Source organism: Mus caroli, chromosome 10, assembly GCF_900094665.2.
Source record: "Mus caroli chromosome 10, CAROLI_EIJ_v1.1, whole genome shotgun sequence".
Lineage (NCBI taxonomy): Eukaryota > Metazoa > Chordata > Mammalia > Rodentia > Muridae > Mus > Mus caroli.
Window position 1 is genome coordinate 53,096,022 of NC_034579.1, and position 21,738 is coordinate 53,117,759.

Consider the following 21,738-nt stretch of genomic DNA (forward strand, 5'->3'; position numbering starts at 1 on the left):
TGTCTTTTTCAGTTTCCATCATGATATTTTAGACAGGTGGGCTTGAGACATCTCATTGTATGTCAAGGGTCACCTGGAACTTTAGATCCTTGTCCTCATTGTCCCAAGGCCTGATGGTTATACATGTGTAACACTGGCCTAGTTTACATCCCTCCCCTCCCACTTTGGTTTTTCAAGATAGGGTTTCTCTGTGTAGCTAGCCCTGGCTGTCCTGGAACTTACTCTGTAGACCAGGCTGGCCTCGAACTCAGAAATCCACCTGCCTCTGCCTCCCAAGGGTTGGGATTAAAGGCATGCGCCACCACTGCCTGTCTCTAGTTGACTTTTAAAAAGCTTAAATGAAAGAATTAATATAAAAGTTCAGTAAAGATTGTCATATAGTAAGTTCTTAATTAGCCAATTGTTGTTATCAATAGACATGTTAATTTTTAAGAATTGGTTTTACTTGAGATCCTAGTTAAGGTTTTTTAGACTGTATTAGCTGTCTTTTGATATAATAAAACACCAAACAAGTAACTTAAAACAACATATATGGGGCTGAAAGGTGGCTGAGCATTTAGGAATACTTGCTGCTCTTACAAAAAACCTGGCTTTGGTTCCCAGCACCCAGTAGGATAGCTCACAATTGCCTCTAACTTTAGCTCCAGGGCATCCAATGCCTTTCTCTCTGTGGGTACCAGGCATGCATGTGGTGCACACATACTTAGAAAACAGAAATCTTTTAACAGTCCTCTCAGTTTACTAGCTTACAGACCCTTGCATTGGGAATTTGGGCTGGGCTTAGCTCCCTGATCTTTTCTGCACTGATCTTCCTCTCATCGTGGGATCTATTCTGGATCTTCCAGAAGACTCAAGAGCCCCTGAGGCTGGGTGCTTGTCCACAAGACATCAGTTTTACTGTGCTCTGGCCAAGTCACCAGGTTCGGCAGGGGTCAGAGCTGGCAGCAGAGCTCCTTCCTCATAGGAGTCGCTGCAGAGAATTTCTCACCTTTAAAAAAAAAATCTACCATGATTGAGATAAACAGATTGGCTTCTGTTGAGCAGCGCACAGCACCTGTAACCAGTTCCAGATGATCGCACACCCTCTAGTGGCCTCTTCAGGCACCACATTCATGGACACGTACCCTCTATGCCCCACATATACAAGTAAATAAAGACTTTTCAAAAGATAAGACCGCTTTTGAAAAAAATAACCAAATACTATTTTCTACCTGTGAAAACTGTTAAGGGACAACTTTTTCCCTCATTTTTAAAAATTGAAAATAATTTTTCCTTCATTATATTCTGATCATGATTTCTTCTCCCTCATCTTCTTTCTCTAAGCTCCTCCCTCCGCACTAACCTAACTACTCCTGTTTCTCTTTAGAAAACAAACAGCCAAAACAAAACAAACTTTTTAAATAAAAAGAGTTAGCACAAGAAACACACACACCATAAAAAACACAAAAACAAGAAACTGTAATATACAAGCAAAAGACCAGACCAAAAGATTAAAGAGAAAGAAAAAAGAATGAAAGAAGAAAGAAAGATGGATCGTCTTTTTAAGTTTGTAAGTTAAATATTTAACAAAAAAAGTACCATGAAGCTGGATGCAGTGGCGAACATGTACAATCAGCTCCAGAGAAACCAAGACAAGAGAACTCCGGCACATTTAAGGCTAGCCTGATCTACACATGATGTTTCAGACCAGGCAGACCTCACACAGTAAGACTATTAACAAACAGCCCTGTGATAATCACTCCACTTAATCATGCTAGCTGTTGTAGGTAATCTCAAATACAGTAGAGGGCGCTGCTGTGAAGCTAATTTCTGTGAAGACAGCAGGCTTCTCTAGTATATCTGTATTGTTGCTTTTTAAAAAAAAGTGTGGGCCTGGCAGATGACTTAGTGCCTAGGGTGTCTGCTGAGCAAGCGTAAGGACCTGAGGTTAGGTCTCTAACATCCGTATGGAAGCCGAGCACAACAGTGTGTATCTCTGACCCCAGCAGTGAGGGCTGTATACTGCTTGGGCCCACTGGCCAGCAGCCTGTGTAGCCAGAATGCTGAGATCAAGTTCAGTGAGAGAGCCCAGCTCAAAACAAAGAAAAAAGAGGCCAGGGGCCATGAATTTGAGCGTGGGGATGTACATGGGGGCTTGGGGAAGAATGAGAAAGGGGAAATGATATAATTATATTTTAATTTTTTTTTAAAAGGACAGAAAGACACCTGTGTCTTTCCTCTGCATGGACATGAGCAGGCAAACGTACACAAATGAGAGCTGGAAGCCAGGAGGCTCGGAACAGAACCTAGCCATTTGCTTCATATGCATCTGTTTGCAGAGTTTCATTTATAAGTAAAAGATTAAGTATGACAGTAGTGTTCCTTAGTTTTTATTAGCGGGAGCCAGAGGTGTCCATTCCTGTGGAACTGGAGCCTAGAGGGGGTTGTGAGCCACCCAACACCGTAGCTGGGCACTGAACTTAGGGACTTCACCAGAGCATGACAGTCAGGCCGCGGTTGCTTCAGTGGGCGCAGCTCCTGACAGATTGGTATTGTAGCTTGCAAGGTTCATGGCTGCATAAGACAACTGTTACACTGGCCTTTTCCTGCAGCAGCCTGCTCTCTAAGAGCCATAGTTCTGGTCTTGGTAAAATCTTGCTGTCTTTCATAATAATGGGTGGGTTACAGAATGTAGTGGACCAGAGGATAGCCCGGTTTTTTGAAATTGTTTTTGAATGGTGTGATACTTGCTCTTTAGTAAGAGACAGAAATCCTTGTTTAAAACTCACTGAGCAAGTTTGTGTATAGTGACAGTTTTAAATGAGGGGGTATTTAGAAGTCAGTAGTAAGGTATATGATCTTAGAAGCTATTTTAAAGATACAAATACTGGGCTGGAGAGATGGATAAGAGCACCAACTGCTCTTCCAGAGGTTCTGAGTTCAATTCTCAGCACCCACATCGTGGTTTACAACCATCTGTAGTGGGATCCAATGCCCTCTTCTGGTGTGTCTGAAGACAGCTACAGTGTACTCATATATATAAAATAAACAAATCTTTAAAAAAAGATATAAATACTAATATTGTTTAAATTCATAAAAGTATGTGGTAATTACAACCAAATATGGCAATGTATACTATTGTACTATTTAATATTAATTACTATTTAATAATACTATTTAATAATAATTATAATATATAAGTAATACTATTTAATAATAATTAATATTACTTTTCCTTTTTTAGTATAAAAAATTGGGTTATTATTATTATTATTTTGTTTTTTAGAGACAGGGTTTTTCAGTGTAGCCTTGGCTGTCCTAGAACTTGCTCTGTAGACCAGGCTAGCCTTGAACTCTCGAAGATCTGCCTGCTTCTTCCTCCTGAGTACTGGGATTAAAGGCATGTGCCACCATTGCTCAGTGGGGCTTATTTTAATACTGAAATACGAATGTGCTAAATGAGTTTATGCCGTTGTAATTGGACTACCTTTTCTCTCTCCTGTTCCATAGAGTTCAGTGAGGGGGTGAATCTAAACTTAGGACCTCTTGTTAATTAATTCTTTTATATCTTTATTTTATTAAAGTGATGGTTCTTTTTTGTTTAGCCTTCTGTTTCTGATTGAATAACTGACGCACAGGCGGTTGATTGTGTTGTTTCTAGCTGACTACCTAGCTCAAGCGTTTGACTCCCTTTGTTTGGACTTGAAGACAGATGAAGGAAAAACCTTATTTTTGGAGTACCAAGCCATTCCAGTAATCCTAAAACACCTGAGAATATCCAGTAAAGGGCTCTTATCCAATGTCATCGACAGCCTGCTTCAGATGACAGTAGAGTCAAGTAAGTTTTTATCTTTTATGTCTGTAAAGAAATGATTCTTTCGTTTCCCTCTGATCAGAACGTGTTAACCCCATACACCAGGCACTTCTGCACAGTGCTGTAAATGGTGGCTGTTTGGCAACTTGACACACATGTGTCATACTTTGTTGTGTGCCCTGGCCCCCTGCCCTCCTCTGTGCCCCTTTACCAGTTGGCTTCGGTCTTCCTCCAGCTAGTCCTCCTTTGTCCCTTCCTGGCACATGTTTCCTGGTGTCATTCCTATTTCCCACATCCCCTGCAACCTCTTCCTCCCCTGTCATGATTCCTTTTCTACTTCAGTATCCTGCAAAAGCAAACATATAGATATAGCTATATACCTATGCATATAATCTAAAATATAAGCTCCTTGTATGAGAAATAATGTGATCTTTGTCCCTGAGTCTGGTTTATTTCATTTTTCATAATTCCATTTGCATCTGTTTTCAGAAATGTCATGATCTTGTTTCTCTGTATAAAGTTCCCTCGAGTATATGCATATACCATGTTTTCTCTTAACTCACTTGTTGATGGACTTGAAGGATTCGTCCATTTTGCAGCTGTTGCGAATAACGCAGCTGTGAACGCGGATGCACAGAGCTCTGTGGTGTGCTGACCTAGTAGTGAAGATGGGTGACAGCGTAGTTCTATAGTAGTTTTTTGGGGATCTCCATACTGATTTCCACAGTGGCTTCTCAGTATTTCCAAATTCCTAGCATGTTGCTCTTTGAGATTCAGACACAGTAAATCAGTATCTCAGGAATTCTCATAAATTTCAAAATGATGACTGTACACATTTCCTACTTCTTTCTGTGTTAACTGGATTGCTAAAACTCATATTCAAAAATAAAATACACTAAATTAAGGAGTATTTACAAAGAACTACATCCTACAGGAATATTTAAACAGCAAAAATCATAATTTAAAATTTATATCTCCCAGTCAGGTAATAGCAGCCCCTCTTGGAATCACAAAGTGGCTACCACCCACTGAAGCATGTACTTTGCACTGAAGATGTGTTATGCCTGAGAAAGTATCCAGAGGACTTAACTGTCTAGAATGTACGTGGGAACTCACTAGTGAGCCTTTTCTCTGTCTCACTGCCTTTCTTGTTCCTGGTGCTAAATGCCGTACTCACATGTCTGTTTGTTTTTATATATACATGTACACATTGTGGGTTACGATCCACACATGGAGGAGAAAATGGATTTGATTGATTTTTTTTCTCCCCCTGAGATTAGGAGACTTGCTTAATACTTTGCATTTTAAGTCCATTCATTTTCCTGCAAGCTCTGTAATTTTGTTTTTCTTTAGAGCTAAATAGTACTCCATTTTCTGTATGTTTAGATTTTTATTACTCATTCACTTTTTGAAGAGCACCTAAGTTGCTTGTGTTCCCCTGCTGTATTAAATATAGCAGCAGTGAACCTGGGGCGCAGCTCTCTCTGCTGTAGCATAAGGAGCTCTCTGTGCGTATGGCCAGGAGGACAATAGCTGGAGCATATAGTAGGTCTGTTCCCAGTTTTCCCAGGCTCCGCCAGGCTAATTCCCATCATGGTCGTGTAGACTCCCACCAGCAGTGTATAACGGCTCTTCTTTCTCTCCATCCTCAAATATTTGTCAGATTTCTTGATGACAGCCACTCTGACTAGGCTAAGGCATTGCCTCAAAGCAGTTCCCTGATGACTAGGGATATTGAACATTTTAAAATGGTTATTGGCCCTTCAGTCATTTTGTCTTCCTCCCTCCCTCCCTCTCTCCTTCCCTCCCCTCCCCTCCCCTTCCCTCCTTCCCTTCCTTCCTTCCTCACTTGCGATAATTCATTATCCCATTTGTTGATTTGCAATTTCATTTCCTAGGTATTTAATTTCTGCAGTTCTTTGTAAATTCTGGTTATTTGCTCCATATCTGAAGTATAGCTGAAAAGGTCTTTTTTTCCCCCATTCTCTAACCTGTTTGTGGACGCTGCAGATGTAGCCCCATCTATTGATTTTGGGGACTAGTTTTTGTGCTCTTGAAATTCAATGTCCAGAAAGTTCTTGCCCACCTTAGTGTCTTGAACAGAATTCCTTGTGTTTTCATCTAGACGTTTCAGCTTTTATTTTTCTTTTCTTATTTTTCCTAGTACAGTGTGTTTTGTGTTTGATCATATACACTCCCTTCCCCAACTCATCTCAGATCCACCCTCTCTTTACTGTCCACCTCTTTGTTCTCCTCCTACCAAGACCAGTTGGTGCTGCCCAACTGTTCTCGGCTGTGTGCTCCTCCCTTGGAGCTTGTTTGGCGTACCAGGGGTTACACTCTTAGAGGAGACTGCCTCTCCCTCTCAGCAGCTAGCTTTGCTAATCGCTCCATGGTTAGGGGTGGGATTTTATGCCTAACTCCCTGTTTCATGCTGAGATTTGGTCTGGTTCAAGCTTGCACAGGTCTTGTGCCTGCTGTCACAAATGCCATGAGTTATATGTGCAGCCACCGGCTGTGTCCAGAGGACACTGGTGTCAGGCACTGCCTCTGGCACTGGCACTTTTGCCTTCTCTTCCTCAGTGATCCCTGAGCCTCAGAGGAGGCCTGCAGTGTGTGTTCCACTTACGGCTGAACATTCTGCAGTCTTTGAATTTTCTGTACCTTGGCCAGTTGTGGGTGGGTCTGTGTGTTAGTCAAAATCTAGTACAAATCAAAGTTTATGGTAAGCTGGTCAGTGCTGGTGCATACCTTTAATCCCAGCACTCAGGAGGCAGAGGCCGGCCTGGTCTATAGAATGAGTTCCTGGACAGCCAGGGCCACGCAAAGAAATACTACTTTGGAAAACAAAAACAGTTGACCATTATGTCTGGTTAGCATAATAATAATAGTAGGTAGTCTTCCCTAAGGCCTAAGTCCTGTTTAGCCATAGGTTCTTAGCCTGAGAATAGTGACAGGTATGGGTTTGGTAGCTCATATAGATTCCTTTCTTCTTTCCACCTGCTGATTTCTGTTTCCCTGGCTTTCCTTATAGTTTCAGACTTTATTGCTTCAGTAGTTTAATTTAATCAATACTGTCTCAAGATAGTAACATACAAGTCTTCTAAGTTTTGTTTTTACATATAAAAAGCAAGATGAATGCAAAGCTATCATGGGTTTATATCTTTTATGGGAAATAACTTACTTGCATTCATTTTTTTTTAAAGCCTTTACTAAAGACATGGTTTTTAAGGGTACAATTTGACATTGGGTGATTTTTGTTGTTAGTGTTGTTTTCCAACCTCCCCTAGCTAGCTAGCAGCAGTAACTTAAGCTTTCAAAGTATTTTCATTTGTAATGAACACAATGAGTGTAGGACTTCTTACCTTTGCATGCGTCTCTATTGCATGGTTCTTGAAGGCACAGTTTCATTTTTTTTTTTTAATTATTTACTTTTATTTTATGTGCATTGGCATTTGGCCTGTATGTGTATCTATGTGAGAGTGTCAGACCTCGGAGTTATAGACAGTTTTGAAGATTCCATGTGGTTGCTGGGAATTGAACTCAGGACCTCTGGAAGAGCATTCAGTGCTCTTAACTGCTGAGCCATCTCTCCAGCCCCAAGGTAGAGTTCTTAAGTAAAAGGAATTGTGCATTTAAGGTGTTTGGTAACAAATTTGGGAAATTTCTACTATTTTATTCTTTGTTAGGGAGGTGGGGGGTTTCAAGTCAGTGTTTCTCTGTGTATCTCTGGCTATCCTGGAACTCACTCTGTAGACCAGGCTGGCCTTGAACTTGGATATCCACCTGCCTCTGCCTTTTGAACACTGGGATTAAAGGCATGTGCTGCTACCACCCAGCTTAGTATTTTATTCTTTTTTTTTTTTTTTTAATTTTTTTTTTCGAGACAGGGTTTCTCTGTGTAGCCCTGGCTGTCCTGGAACTCACTTTGTAGACGAGGCTGGCCTCNAACTCAGAAATCNGCNTGCCTCTGCCTCCCAAGTACTGGGATTAAAGGCGTGTGCCGCTACTGCCGGCTATTATTTTATTCTTAATGAGATTGAGTATATTTTGTTCTCTTATAATTGGGTTAGTTGTGCTCATTAAAAAAAATAGGTACATCTTTTCTAATTCATTTATAAGATCTCAGTAATGGCTTCAATCTTAAGGCAAATATAAGCAAAGTCTTCTTTCATTTCCTCTCTTTTAAGTTTGAAATTTCTTTTTTGTTTTGATTATTTTAGTTTTTTATTCTTATTTTAACTTTTCAGATAAATTCATTTTATGTGAACTCTCAAGTTTTTGCTTATTCTATGTTTTGAGATTATTATATAATTACATCATGAACTATTCCCTTTTCTCCTTCAAACCCTCCCATATGTCCTTCCTTGTTCTCTTTCAAACTTGACACCTCTTTTTTCATTAATTGTTAAACATATATGTGCATAAATAAACACACATACACACACATGCATATGCCTAAATACATGAATACAAGCTGCTCAATCTGTAGAATGTTACAGGTATGCGTATGTTTTCATTTGGTATAGGGTAAGCAGTAGGTGTGCTCTTCCCTGGACACCCCCCCCATCCATCCCTCCCCCCATCCTCCCCCATTCCCCTTACCCACATTCTTAGTTGCCTGTGATTCTTTTCGTAGGGCTAAGGTCTCATGGTGCCCTAGGAGAGTCTCAGAGCAAACTCCTTGATCCTCAAGTTTCTGCCTGCTCTGTTCTTCTACAGTAATCCCTTAACATTTTTATTCTTAGGTTTTCAATCTGTTAGAACTCTCATTCATCAGCTCTCATGCTCAAAGTGTTCTTTCCTATCTAATACAGAGTTGTTATTGAGGTTTTACAGAAAAATAATTTATACTTCAACAGAATTTCTTTTTACAATCCCCTGGACTAGGCTTCCAGTTAGAAGTTTATTGAAGGAACATGTTCTCCTTTTCTTTCACGCATGCTTTGTGTTAGATAATAACCTGCTCCTCAGGACGCCCAACAAGAGTTTGCTTTTGCTTTTCAAATGATAATTTTGTCCTAACGTTTAAGGATGAAAGCATGACAGTCCAAGCCAGTGTTGATGCATGACTCACACGGTTCTGGTTTGGCTTTTTAAATTTCCTTTTTATACTCCTTAACATTAAGCATGGTGACTTGTTTTGCAGAGTCCCTGCAGCCGTTCCTGGAAGCCTGTAGCAACTCTCTATTTTTTCGTACTTGTTCTGTGCTGCTGCGAACCCCGAAACTTGATCTTCACATCCTAGAAAAGCTCAGCATCATCCTACAGAAGCTTTCCAAAATCAAGTAAGAAAGCCTTTTTTTGTAATTTTAATTGACAGTTAGATTGTGATCATTACTGGGGCTGCTTCTTCAGTCTCAGTCTCAAGCCAGTTTTACTTTGATTGTTATTTGATTCTAATTTTCATTAGGATTTCCAGCCTATAGATGTAAAAATTTAAGAATCGTGAATATTAATTATCAGAGACCACTTATTTGGGGCTGGGCAGAGGCTCAGCAGGTAAGAGTAGGTACTTTATAAGCATGAGGACCTGAGTTCAACCCTCAGGACTCATGTGAAAGGCTAAGTGTGACTGTGTTCACCTTTGAGCCCAGCACTGTGTGGAGTACTATGGGGATAGAGACAGGAGGATCACCAGGCCTTGGTGGGCACTGGCATAACTCCAGCTTCAGTGAGAGACTTGCTTCAAAGGAATAAATCAGAAAGTGGTATGCCAGACATCCTCTCTTGTCCTTTATGAATACACCCACCTGCACATCCCTGTACCAAACAACACACACACATGCACACTCACACACACTCATATAAACATATACACTCACACACACACCTATGCATACACACACTCACATAAACATACATACATACACACTCAAACATACACTCACTCTCTCACATACTGTTTCTCTTACACACACACACATACTTTTAAAGACACACACACACAGATTTAATAATGGACATTAGTCTTTGAATATATAGTTGCTTCTCAGTTGGTTCAGTTCATCTAAGCAAACTTTAAATATCAGCGACAGCATGAAAATCCAAGAAAAAGGCTTTCTTATTTAAGATGTTGAGTGGGAGACTACTTGTATATTGGGTGTTGCTTTTGGTTTTCATGGTACTGGGAACCCAGGACTAACTACATGGTTCCTCCACTAAGAACAAGTTTATTAATCAAGTGATAACATCAGAACAAATCACTGCACACTGACATTTTATATAAGACAGATGAGAAAATCAAAGTGATAGTAAACATGCATTTTGGTAATTCCTTATTAATGTACTAAAGTATGTATTTAGTGAAACAGGCGAAAGAATGTGTATGCCTTTGTCTGTGTGTGTATGACTCTGTATGTGTATGCCTGTGTGTGTAAGTCTCTGTGTGTATATCTCTGTGTGTGTGTGTGTGTGTGTGTGTGTGTGTAAGCTCAATGCTGATATCAAGTGTCTTCCTCTTTGTTTTTTTGAGTCAGGGTCTCTCACTGAACCTGGAGCTTACTGATTGGCTAGGCTACATGACCCATGAGCTCTGGGAAACCACCTGTCTCTACCTCCTTTAATGTAGGGCTATTCGATAATTTCTCTCAAGAGGCAGATACACCCAGATAAGAAAATAAAATATGATGGAGTTCTGTTTTACATTTAAGATACAATTCTAACTAAAATGAAATTACTGAATGCCTTCTCTTCCTCCTCTTCCTTCTTCTTTCTCTTCCTGCTCTTCTTCCTCTTCTTTTCTTCTTTGTTCCTCCTTCTCCTTTTTCTTCTTTTGTTTTGTAAGACAAGGTCTTTCTATGTAGCCCTGACTATCCTAGAACTTGCTGTGTAGCCAGGCTGTCCTGGACCTCAGATCTGCCTACCTCAGAGTGCGAGATTAAAGGTGTGCAGCACTGCACAGAGCCTGAGTGTCTGTGAAGGAGGAAAAGCAGCACATTCATTGTAGATCCCTCAGGTAACAGTTAGGTTCTGTCCAGATGGGAAGCAGGGCTTCCTTGGACCTAGTAGATTTTTTTTTCTATTAGTAAACAGGGATCAGTTTTCAGGATATAAACAATTTTCTTTTTTGCCTTTAATGTCTTTCCACTCTGGGCTTAGCTTCTAAAACCTAGTTTTCTTAGCATCTTAATCCTTTAGTCAGCCATTTTCTCCATTGTTCTTAAAAAGCAAGTGCTATTTCCTCACATTTGCATACGTTCTCTCAAGTTTATAAGCAATTAAGTAACGTGCCCATTCTTTTACAGGAGTAACAAGAAGCTCTTTGAAGTTTTTACCATTCACCTAATGCTTCAGGAAATACAAAGGACAACACATCCAGAGCACGCCTTTCTCTGTATTAATCTGAATTCAACTCTGTTCAACCTGGGTTTGACAAAATGTAACTCCCTGGTCACCAGTACAAGCCATTAGAAAAGTGTGTGTGTGTGTGTGTGTGTGTGTGTGTGTGTGTGTGTGTGTGTGGTATATGTATGTATATGTGGTTTTTATTTGTAAAAGTGGAAAAATCACTAAAATACAATTCCTCAGAGTAAAATTATCAACAGCATCATTTATCATGAAAGATATCTAGAAAGATTTTTCAGCAACGTAAATGAGACCCATAGAAGGTATGGCTGTTTTAGAATGTTTCAGTTTAAGGTAATACTAATGTACAAGATGACTTTTCCAGAATTCAAGGCATCAGGTTTAGAATTCAAAGCAACAGGGTTACAGTTTGTAAAAATATTTTAGGAAAAATCTTTCTTGAAATTATGTGATTATTTGGAATATAATTTGTCCTTATGTGAAAATAAACTATGTTATCATTTTTCCCTTAATATAGTAGAGTCCCTTCTTTTGATAACATGTTTTCCTTAAAGACAGGATTTTTATGTAGTGCTGGGTGTTCTGGGTCTGGATGTATAAATCAGGCTGACCTGGAACTTATAGCTTCCTACCTCTGCCTTCTAAGTGCTGGACTAAAGGCATGCACCACCACACCAGGTAAATACTTATCTTGTATTTGTTCATTCTGTTTTTCTTTTACCTTTATCTGCATTGTGGTTGTTTGGCAGGTACTATACTCGAGCCCAAGAGTGTATATGGCTTATACAGTATTATGAAATTGGGTGCATATGTGTTAACAGTCATTATGATCTCTTGATGTTCTCTTAAACAACAGGAAGTGACCATCTTTATCCTTTATCACTAGTTCTGGTTTGAGCCTGTTCTGTTAGATGTTAGAACCCTGGCACTTGCCACTTAGGTCCATTTATTTAGAACATCTCTTGGTATCTGTCCTACTTAGCTTTCTATTGCTGTGATAGCACACTGACCAAAAGCAACTTGGGAGGAAAGGACTTTTATCTCACACTTGGACATCATAGCCTGAGGACAGTCAGGGCTGTGACTTAAGCAGGAACCTGGAGGCAGGAGCTGAAGCAGAGATCATGGAGGAGTGCTGCTTACTGCCTTGCTCCCCATGGCTCACTGGTCTTTTTTTTATAAAACCCTGGAATGCCTGTCTAGGAGTTACTCCTCCCATAGTTGTCTGGCCCCCCCAACATCACCCATTACTCAAGAAAATGTCCCACACACTTGCCTACTAACCAGTATAGTCTGGGTAAGCATCTCTATCCCTAACTTTAGAAAACTGTCTCTTTCTATGCCTTTAGAACTAGATTCCCTTTCTATGCCTATTGCTCAAAGGTTTGAACTTTCCAGAGTGTCACATATGTCATGGATTTCCCACTGACATCTTCTGATTTTTATCCTTGCTTGATTATTCCAGTTCTAGGCTTTATCTTCAAGCTCAGGTAGTCTGTCTTCTATTTGATCCATTCTGTTTCTGAGATTTTCTACAGAGCTTCTTCTATGAATTAGTATGTTTGTCATTTCCAACAGTTCAGATTATTTTTTTCTTCAATATTTCTGAGTCTTTTTAAACTTCCCCTTTCCTCCTGGTCTGCATTGGTTTCCTTGTGCCAGTCCCACAACACCCAGAGGGGGCTCCACTCCCAGGCACTCTAACACCTAGGATCACAGGATCACGGGAGCTTGGTCACACCAGGTTTTCAGGGTCCCAGAGGCAGCTTGACTCCCAGGAACTCTGACATACCCAGGATCTCAGGATCACAGGATCCCAGAATCACAGGATCACAGAGACAGCTGGACTCTGAGGAGTTCTGACACAACCAGGATTACAGGAAGGACAGGCTTCAGTCAGATATAGAGAGGTCAGTTAGCACTAGAGATAATCAGATGTTGGGAGGCAAGCTTAAGAACATAAGCAACAGAAGCCAAGGTTACTTGGCATCATCAGAACCCAATTTTCCCACCATCGCAAGTCCTGGATACACCATCACACAGAAAAAGCAAGATTCAGATCTAAAATCACTTTTCATGACAATGATAAAGGACTTCAAGAAGGACATAAATAACTCCCTTAAAGAAATACAGGAGAACACAGGTAAACAGGTAGAAGCCCTTAAAGAGGAAGCACAAAAATTCTTTAAACAATTACAGGAAAACACAATCAAACAGGCGAAGGAAATGAACAAAGCCACCCAAGATCTAAAAAACGGAAATAGAAACAATAAAGAAATCACAAAGGGAGACAACCCTGGAGTTAGAAAACCCAGGAAAGAGATCAGGAGTCATAGATGCAAGCATCACTAACAGAGTACAAGAAATAGAAGAAAGAATCTCAGGGGCAGAATATACCATAGAAAACATTGAAGCAACAATCAAAGAAAATGCAAAATGCAAAAAGCTCCTAATCTAAAACATCCATGAAATCCATGATACAATGAGAAGACCAAACCTAAGGATAATAGGTATAGAAGTTTCCTAAAGAAAGAGATGCACATGAACATACAAGAAGCCTACAGAATTTCAAATAGACTGGACCAGAAAAGCAATCCTCCTGTCACATAATAATTAAAACACCAAATGCATAAAACAAAGAAAGAATATTAAAAGCATTAAGGGAAAAAGGTCAAGTAACATGTTAAGGCAGATCTATCAGAATTACATTAGACTGTTCAACAGAGACTATGAAAGCTGCAAGATCCTGGGCAGATGTCATACAGACCCTAAGAGAACATAAATGCCAGCCCAGACTACTATACCCAGCAAAACTATCAATTACCATAGACAGAGAAAACAAGATATTCGATGACAAAACCAAATTTACACAATATCTTTCCAAATATCCAGCCCTACAAAGGATAATAGATGGAAAACACCAACACAAGGAGGGAAACTATACCCTAGAAAAAGCAAAAAAGTAGTCTTTCATCAAACCTAAAAGAAGATAGCCACAAAAACATAATTCCACCTCTAACAACAAAAATAACAGGAAGTAACAATCACTATTCCTTACTATCTCTTAACATCAATGAACTCAATTCCCCCAATAAAAAGACATAGGCTAACAGACTGGATATAAACAGGACCCAGCATTTTGCTGCATACAGAAGAAAATGCACCTCAGTGACAAAGACAGACACTGCCTCAAAGTAAAAGGCTGAAAAACAAAATTTCCAAGCAAATGGTCCCAAGAAACAAGTCGGACTAGCCATTCTAATATTGAATAAAATCGACTTTCAACCGAAAGTTATCAGAAAGGATAAGGAAGGACACTTCCTACTGGTCAAAGAAAAAAATCTACCAAGATGAACTCTCAATTATGGACATCTATGCTCCAAATGCAAGGACACCCACATTCAGAAAAGAAACTTTTTACTAAAGCTCAAAGGACACATCATACCCCACAAAATAATAGTGGGAGACTTTAACACCCCCACTCTCAGCAATGGACAGATTATGGAAACAAACTAAACAAGGACACAGTGAAACTAACAGAAGTTATGAACCAAATGGATCTAACATATTTATAGAACATTCCATCCTAAAGCAAAAGAATATGCCTTCTTGTCAGCACCTTATGGTACCTTCTCCAAAAATGACCATATAATTGGTCACAAGACAGGTCTCAACAAATACAAGAAGATTAAAATAATCCCAATGTACCCTATCAGATCACCACAGACTAAGACTGGTCTTAAATTTCAACAAAAACAATGGAAAACACACATACACATGGAAACTGAACAAACAACTCAGCGATAACTTGGTTAAGGAAGAAATAAAAAGAATAAAGGCTTTTTAGAATTTAATCAAAATGAAGACACATCATACCAAAACCTATGGAACACAAAGCAGTGGTAAGAGGAAAACTCATAGCTCCAAAGTGCCTCCAAAAAGAAACTGGAGAGAGCTTACACTAGCAGCTTGACAGCACACCTGAAAATCTCTAGAACAAAAAGAGCAGATATACCCAAGAGGAGTAGACAGCAGGAAATACTCAAACTCAGGGCTAAAATTAACCAAATAGAAACAAAAAGAACTATACNAAGAATCAACAAAACCAGGAGCNNGTTCTTTGAGAAAATCAACAAGATAGATAAACCCTGAGCCAGATTAACCAGAAGGCACAGAGACAGAATCCAAATTAATAAAATCAGAAATGAAAAGGGATGCACAACAATGGAAACTGGAAATCTAAAAAAATCATCATATCTGACTACAAAAATTTATATTCAACTAAATTGGAAAATCTGGATGAAATGGACAATTGTCTAGACAAATACCAGGTGCCAAAGTTAAATCAAGATCAGATTAATGATCTAAACAGCTCCATATCCCCTAAATAAATAGAAGCAGTCATTAAATAGTATCCCAACCAAAAAAAGCCCAGGACCAGATAGGTTTATTGGAGAATTCTATCAGACCTTTAAAGACCTAATACCAATACTCTTCAAACTATTCCACAAAGTAGAAACAGAAGGAACACTACCCAGATGGTTCTATGAAGCCACAATTATATACCTAAACCACACAAAGACCAAACAAGGAAAGAGAGTTTCAGGCCAATCTCCCTTATGAACACTGATGCAAAAATACTCAATAAAGTTCTTGCCAACCGAATCTAAGAACACATCAAAATGATCATTCACCACGATCAAGTAGGCTTTATCCCAGGGATGCAAGGGATGGTTCAATATATGGAAATCCATGAACATAATCCACTACATAAACAAACTCAAAGAAAAACAAACACATGATCATTTCTGATCATTTCATTAGATGCTGAAAAAGCATTTGACAAAATTCAGCATCCCTTCATGTTAAAAGTCTTGGAAAGATCAGGAATTCAAGGCCCATACCTACACATAGTAAAAGTAATATACAGCAAACCAGTAGCCAACATCAAAGTAAATGGAGAGAAACTTGAAGCAATCCCACCAAAATCAGGGAGTAGACATGGCTGTCCACTCTCTCCCTATCTGTTCAATATAGTACTGGAAGCTCTAGCTAGAAAAATTAGACAACAAAAGGAGGTCAAAAGGATACAAATTGAAAAGGAAGAAGTCAAAATATTACTTACTATTTTCAGATGATATGATCGAATACTTAAGCAACCCCAAAAATTCCACCAGAGAACTTCAGCAAAGTGGCTGGATATAAAATTGACTCAAATCAGTAGCCTTCCTCTACTCAAAGGATAAACAGGCTGAGAAAGAAATTAGAGAATCAACACCCTTCATGACAGTCACAAATAATATTACATACCTTGGTGTGACTTTAGCCAAGCAAGTGAAAGATTTATATGACAAGAACTTCAAGTCTCTGAAAAAAGAAATTGAAGAAGTTCTCAGAAGATGGAAAGATCTCCCATGCTCATGCATTGGCAGGATCAATAGAGTAAAAATGGCTATCTTGCCGAAAGCAATCTATAGATTCAATGCAATCCCCATCAAAATTCCAAATCAATTCTTCATAGAGTTAGAAAGAGCAATTTGCAAATTCATCTGGAATAACAAAAAACCCAGGATATTTAAAACTATTCTCAACAATAAAAGGACTTCTGGGGGAATCACCATCCCTGACCTTAAACTGTATTGCAGAGAAATAGTGATAAAAAAAAAAAAAAAAACCTGTGCAGTATTGGTACAGAGACAGGCTGGAAGATCAATGGAATAGTATTGAAGACCCAAAAATGAACCTACTCACATATGGTCACTCGATATTTAACAAAGGAGCTAAAACCATCCAGTGGGGGAAAAGACAGCATTTTTAACAAATGGTGCTCGTTCAACTGGCGGTCAGCATGTAGAGAAATGCAATTCGACCCATTCTTATCTCCTTGTACAAGTGGTTCAAGGATCTCCATATAAAGGATCTCCAGATACACTGAAACATATAGAGGAGAAAGGGGGGAAGAGACTCGAACACATGGGCACAAGGGAAAAATGCCTGAACAGAACATCAAGGGCTTATGCTCTAACATCAAGAATCGACATAATGGGACCTCATAAAATTGCAAAGCTTCTGTAATGTAAAGGACACTGTCAATAGGACAAAAAGGCAACCAACAGATTGGGGAAAGATCTTTACTAATCCTACATCCAATAGAGAGCTAATATCCAATATATACAAAGAACTAAAGAAGTTAGACTCCAGAGAATCAAATAACCCTATTTAAAAAATAGGGTACAAACCTAAACAAAGAATGTTCAAATGTGGAGTATTGAATGTCTGAGAAGCACCTAAAGAAATGTGCAAAATCCTTAATCATCAGGGAAATGCAAATCAAAATAACCCTGAGATTCCACTTCACACCAGTCAGAATGGCTAAGATCAAAAACTCAGATGACAGCAAATGCTGATGAGGATGTGCAGAACAAAGAACACTCCTCCAGTGCTGGTCGGATTGCAAGCTGATACAACCATTCTGGAAATCAGTTTGGCGGTTCCTCAGAAAATTGGACCCAGCTATAACACTCCTGGGCATATACCCAGAAGATGCTCCAACATGTAATAAGGACACATGTTCCACTATGTTCATAGCAACCTTATTTATAACAGCCAGGAGTTAGAAAGAATCCAAATGTCCTTCAACAGAGGAATGGATGCAGAAAATGTGGTACATTTACACAATGGAGTATGATTAGCTATTAAAAACGATAAATTGATGAAATTCTCAGATAAATGCATAGAACTAGAAAATATCTTGAGTGAGGTAACCCATTTGCAAAGGAACACACATGGTATGCACTCACTCACTGATAAGTGGATATTAGCCCAAAAGCTCCAAATAACCGAGATACAGTTCACAGACCACATGAAGCTCAATAAGAAGGAAGACCAAAGTGTGCATGCTTTGGTCCTTTGTAGAAGGAGAACAAAATAATCACAGGAACAAATGTGGAGATGAAGTGTAGAGCTGAGACTGAAGGAAAGGCCATCCAGAGACTGTCCCACCTGGGGATTCATCCCATATACAGTTTCCAAACCCAGACACTATTGTGGATGCCAAGAAGTGCATGCTGAAAGGAGCCTGATATGGCTGTCTCCTGAAAGACCCTGCAGAGCCTTACAAATACAGAGGTGAATGCTTGCAGCCAACCATTGGACTGAGTGCGGGGTCCCCAATAGAGGACTTAGAGAAAAGACTGAAGGAGTTGAAGGGGTTTTCAACCCCATTGGAAGAACAACAGTATCAACTATCCAGGCCCCCCATAGCTACCAGGGACTAAGCCATCAACAAAGGAGTACACATTGGCTCCAGCTGCACATGTAGCAGAGGATGGCCTTGTCATGCATCAATGGCAGGGGAGGTCCTTGGACCTATGAAGGCTCAATAGATGCTCCAGTGTAGGAGATTCAAGGGCGGGGAAGTGGGAATGGGTGGGTGGGTGGAGGAACACCCTCACAGAAGCAGGGGGAGGGAGGATGGAATGGGGGTTTCCAGGAGAGGAGAAACCGGGAAAGGAGATAACATTTGAAATGTAAATAAAGAATATATCCAATTTTAAAAATCCCCTTTCATGTCTTGCATTAGCTTCCTTATTTTATTAAGCTGTTTGTTATTCTCTCAATCAGGAGATTCAAGAGCACATGAAAAAGTTTATTCACCATGATCAGGTTGGCTTTATTCTAGAGATACAGAAACAGTTCAACATGCATAAGTAAACATGCAATAATAGAAAACATTACATAAATGGACTCAAAACAAAACTCACAAGATCATCTTAGTAGGTGCAAAAAGGGCTTTTGACAAAATCCAACAGACCTTCAAGATAAAAGTCCAGAAGAAAGTGGGAATAATGAAGGTTAATATGGCATACTTATAGCTAATATTATACTAAATGAAATGAAAAATCAAAGTATTTCCAATCAAACTAGGAACATGATATGTGTGCCATCTTTCTCCATTCTCGTTCAATACAGTACTAGGAGTCTTAGCCTAGTAGGACAAGGTATAAATGAAAGGAATACAAATAAGAAAAGAAGGCACTAAAGTTTCCTAATTTATAGATTCTATGATTTTATATAAAAGAAAAACCTAAAGACTCCATCAGAAAACTTGACTGATAAACACTTTCAGCAAAGTGGCAGAACGTAAAATCACCACACAAAAACAGTGGCTATACTGTATACCAATAACATTCCAAGGAAGAAATCAGGAATAGAAGCTCATAATTGTCATGAATAGCATACCTTCTGTCAAAGGAAATGAAAGACTTCTATAATGAAGAAAGAAATGGAGGAAGGCACTGGAAAGATCTCTTCATAGATTAGAAGGTTCACTGTTGTGAAGATGACTATCTTAATAGAAGCATTCTACAGATTCAATGTAATCCTCATCAAAATTCCAATGCCATTAATTATTAACGAAGAAGAGGAGGAAGGAAGAAGAGGAAGAGAAGAAAGGAGAGGAAGAGGAGGAGGAAGGAGAAGAAGAAGAAGAAGAAGAAGAAGAAGAAGAAGAAGAAGAAGAAAGAAGAAGAAGAAGAAGAAGAGGAAGAAGAAGGAAGAGGAAGAAGAAGGAAGAGGAAGAGGAAGGAAGAGGAAGAAGAAGGAAGAGGAAGAAGAAGGAAGAGGAAGAAGAAGGAAGAGGAAGAAGAAAGAAGAAGAGAAGAAGGAAGAAGAAGAAAAGAAGGAAGAGGAAGAAGAAGGAAGAGGAAGAAGAAGATGATGATGATGAAGAAGAAAGAATCATCATCATCATCAATTGCCTGGAAGCTAAAACTCCTCAGCCAAATCTATCTGGGTAGAACCTTTCCTCACCCTCTTCTGTACTGTTCCCTGAGTTTTCCCCAGTGGTGCAGATGTCCATACAGGGTGGAACACTCGATCACTTGTCCATGACACTTTGGGAAGATGTGTGTTTCTGCATTAACTGCCTCCATTACAATAAGAAGCATCTCTGACAAAGGCTGAGTGTAGCATTAATTTCAAATGGCAGACTTGGAATTCAGAATAATGATGTTGTATAAACTGTGTCTCCCTAAAAATTAGCTTTAAAAATCTTGATAACTTGAAACTTTAAAATTAAGTAATGTTGGGGTGAAAAGTTGGCTTAGCAGTTAAGAGCACTGACTGCTCTTCCAGAGGTCCTGAGTTCAGTTCCCAGCAACCATATGGTGGCTCACAACCATCTGTAATGGGATCTGATGCCCTCTTCTGGTGTGTCTGAAGACATTGACAGTATACTCACATACATATAATAAAAAAAATTTTTTTAAAGTAATGTTTACTTATAAAAATATCTGAATAGGTGGGGCTGGAGAGAAGGCTCCCTAGTTAACAGCACACTGGCTGCTCTTCCAGAGGTCCTGGGTTCAATTCCCAGCACTCATATGTGGCTCACTGCAGTCTGTAACTGTAGATCCAGGACATCCAGTGCCCTCCTTTCTCTTCTCCAGGCACCAGGCATGCGTGTGGTATACAGACATAAATGCAGAGAAAACATTCAAATGCATTTTTTTGAAAAAAAAATCTGAAGAATTCCCAAGTTAGTTGAAAGGCAGTGTTGTAACTTTTCCTGTCTTAAAATTGAAACATTAACAGAAACCTGCTGTTATGGAATCCAAAGCCTACTTAAAGATTTGTTTTCTTACATAATTCTAGTCAGACTGGTCAGTTCCAGTAGAAATGTAAACATCAAAGGAGTTAACTCATTTAAGACTTAGGAAGCAATACTTTATGTCTTAAGGTTTATAGTTGTTTACACAAAAGTCTAAAAGCACTTCTCGATAAATCCACAGGAGTTGGTTGAGAGGAAGCCGAACCAGAGGAATGTCTGTGGCTGCTGTTGCTGTTCGTCCTGTGAAATACAGGATCACATGCAAGGTGGCCCACTGTGTTTTGAGCATTGTCTGGCATCTGACTTCTCATCTCTTTCAGACACTAGAGCTACCCCCTTGTGATTTCCCACACATTAGATATAAACAGCTTGGGCAGGAGAGCAAGCCAGTGTGGACCTCAGTGTCAAGGAACTGGGGTTGCAGACAGCTGTCACCCTTGCTGCCAGTGAAAAGCCTCTGCAGAGCCATCGGTCCTGGTAAAGAAAGAGGATGTGGGCTGTCTGCTGCTAGTCTGCTTGGCTGTGCTACAGTGTTATGTGTGCCCCCTCTGCACCCACTCTACACTCTCTTCTGGTGGAAGACCAACCTGAACTTCTACTGGACTTGGCAAATCTCAAAGGACATCAGAAATTTAACTTTCCCACTGTTTCCTCAGGTCCAAGCCCTGCTGGGTTTATCCTTGTAAGAACTGAAATTGACAAAGGAAACAATGGGAGATGGAGAGATGGCTCAGTGGTTAAGAGCACCCTCTGCTCTTCCAGAAGTCCTGAGTTCAATTCCCAGCAACCACATGGTGGCTCACAACCATCTGTAATGAGATCTGATGCCCTCTTCTGTTGCGTCTAAAGACAGCTACAGTGTAGTCATATACATAAAATAAATAAATCTAAAAGAAGAAAGAAAGAAAGAAAAAGAAAGAAAGAAAGAAAGAAAGAAAGAAAGAAGGAAAGAAAGAAAGAAAGAAAGAAAGAAAGAAAGAAAGAAAGAAAGAAAGAAAGAAAGAAAGAAAGAGAAAGAAAGAAAGAA

The 21,738-nt window shown here is 39.5% G+C and overlaps 1 protein-coding gene across 5 annotated transcripts in view; it reads left to right on the plus strand.

The window, feature by feature from the left end:
- Ccdc138 (coiled-coil domain containing 138) overlaps positions 1–11,613 on the plus strand; it is a 58,646-nt gene extending 47,033 nt beyond the window's left edge. For all 5 annotated transcript variants that reach the window (XM_021174251.2, XM_029482173.1, XM_029482174.1 and 2 more), the window contains 3 exons: positions 3,641–3,817; positions 8,943–9,081; positions 11,041–11,613. In XM_021174251.2, the coding sequence (XP_021029910.1) occupies positions 3,641–3,817; positions 8,943–9,081; positions 11,041–11,206 (482 nt within the window). In that variant the 3' untranslated portion in view covers positions 11,207–11,613. The remainder of the gene's footprint in view (positions 1–3,640; positions 3,818–8,942; positions 9,082–11,040) is intronic.
- The last annotated feature ends 10,125 nt before the right edge of the window (positions 11,614–21,738 follow it).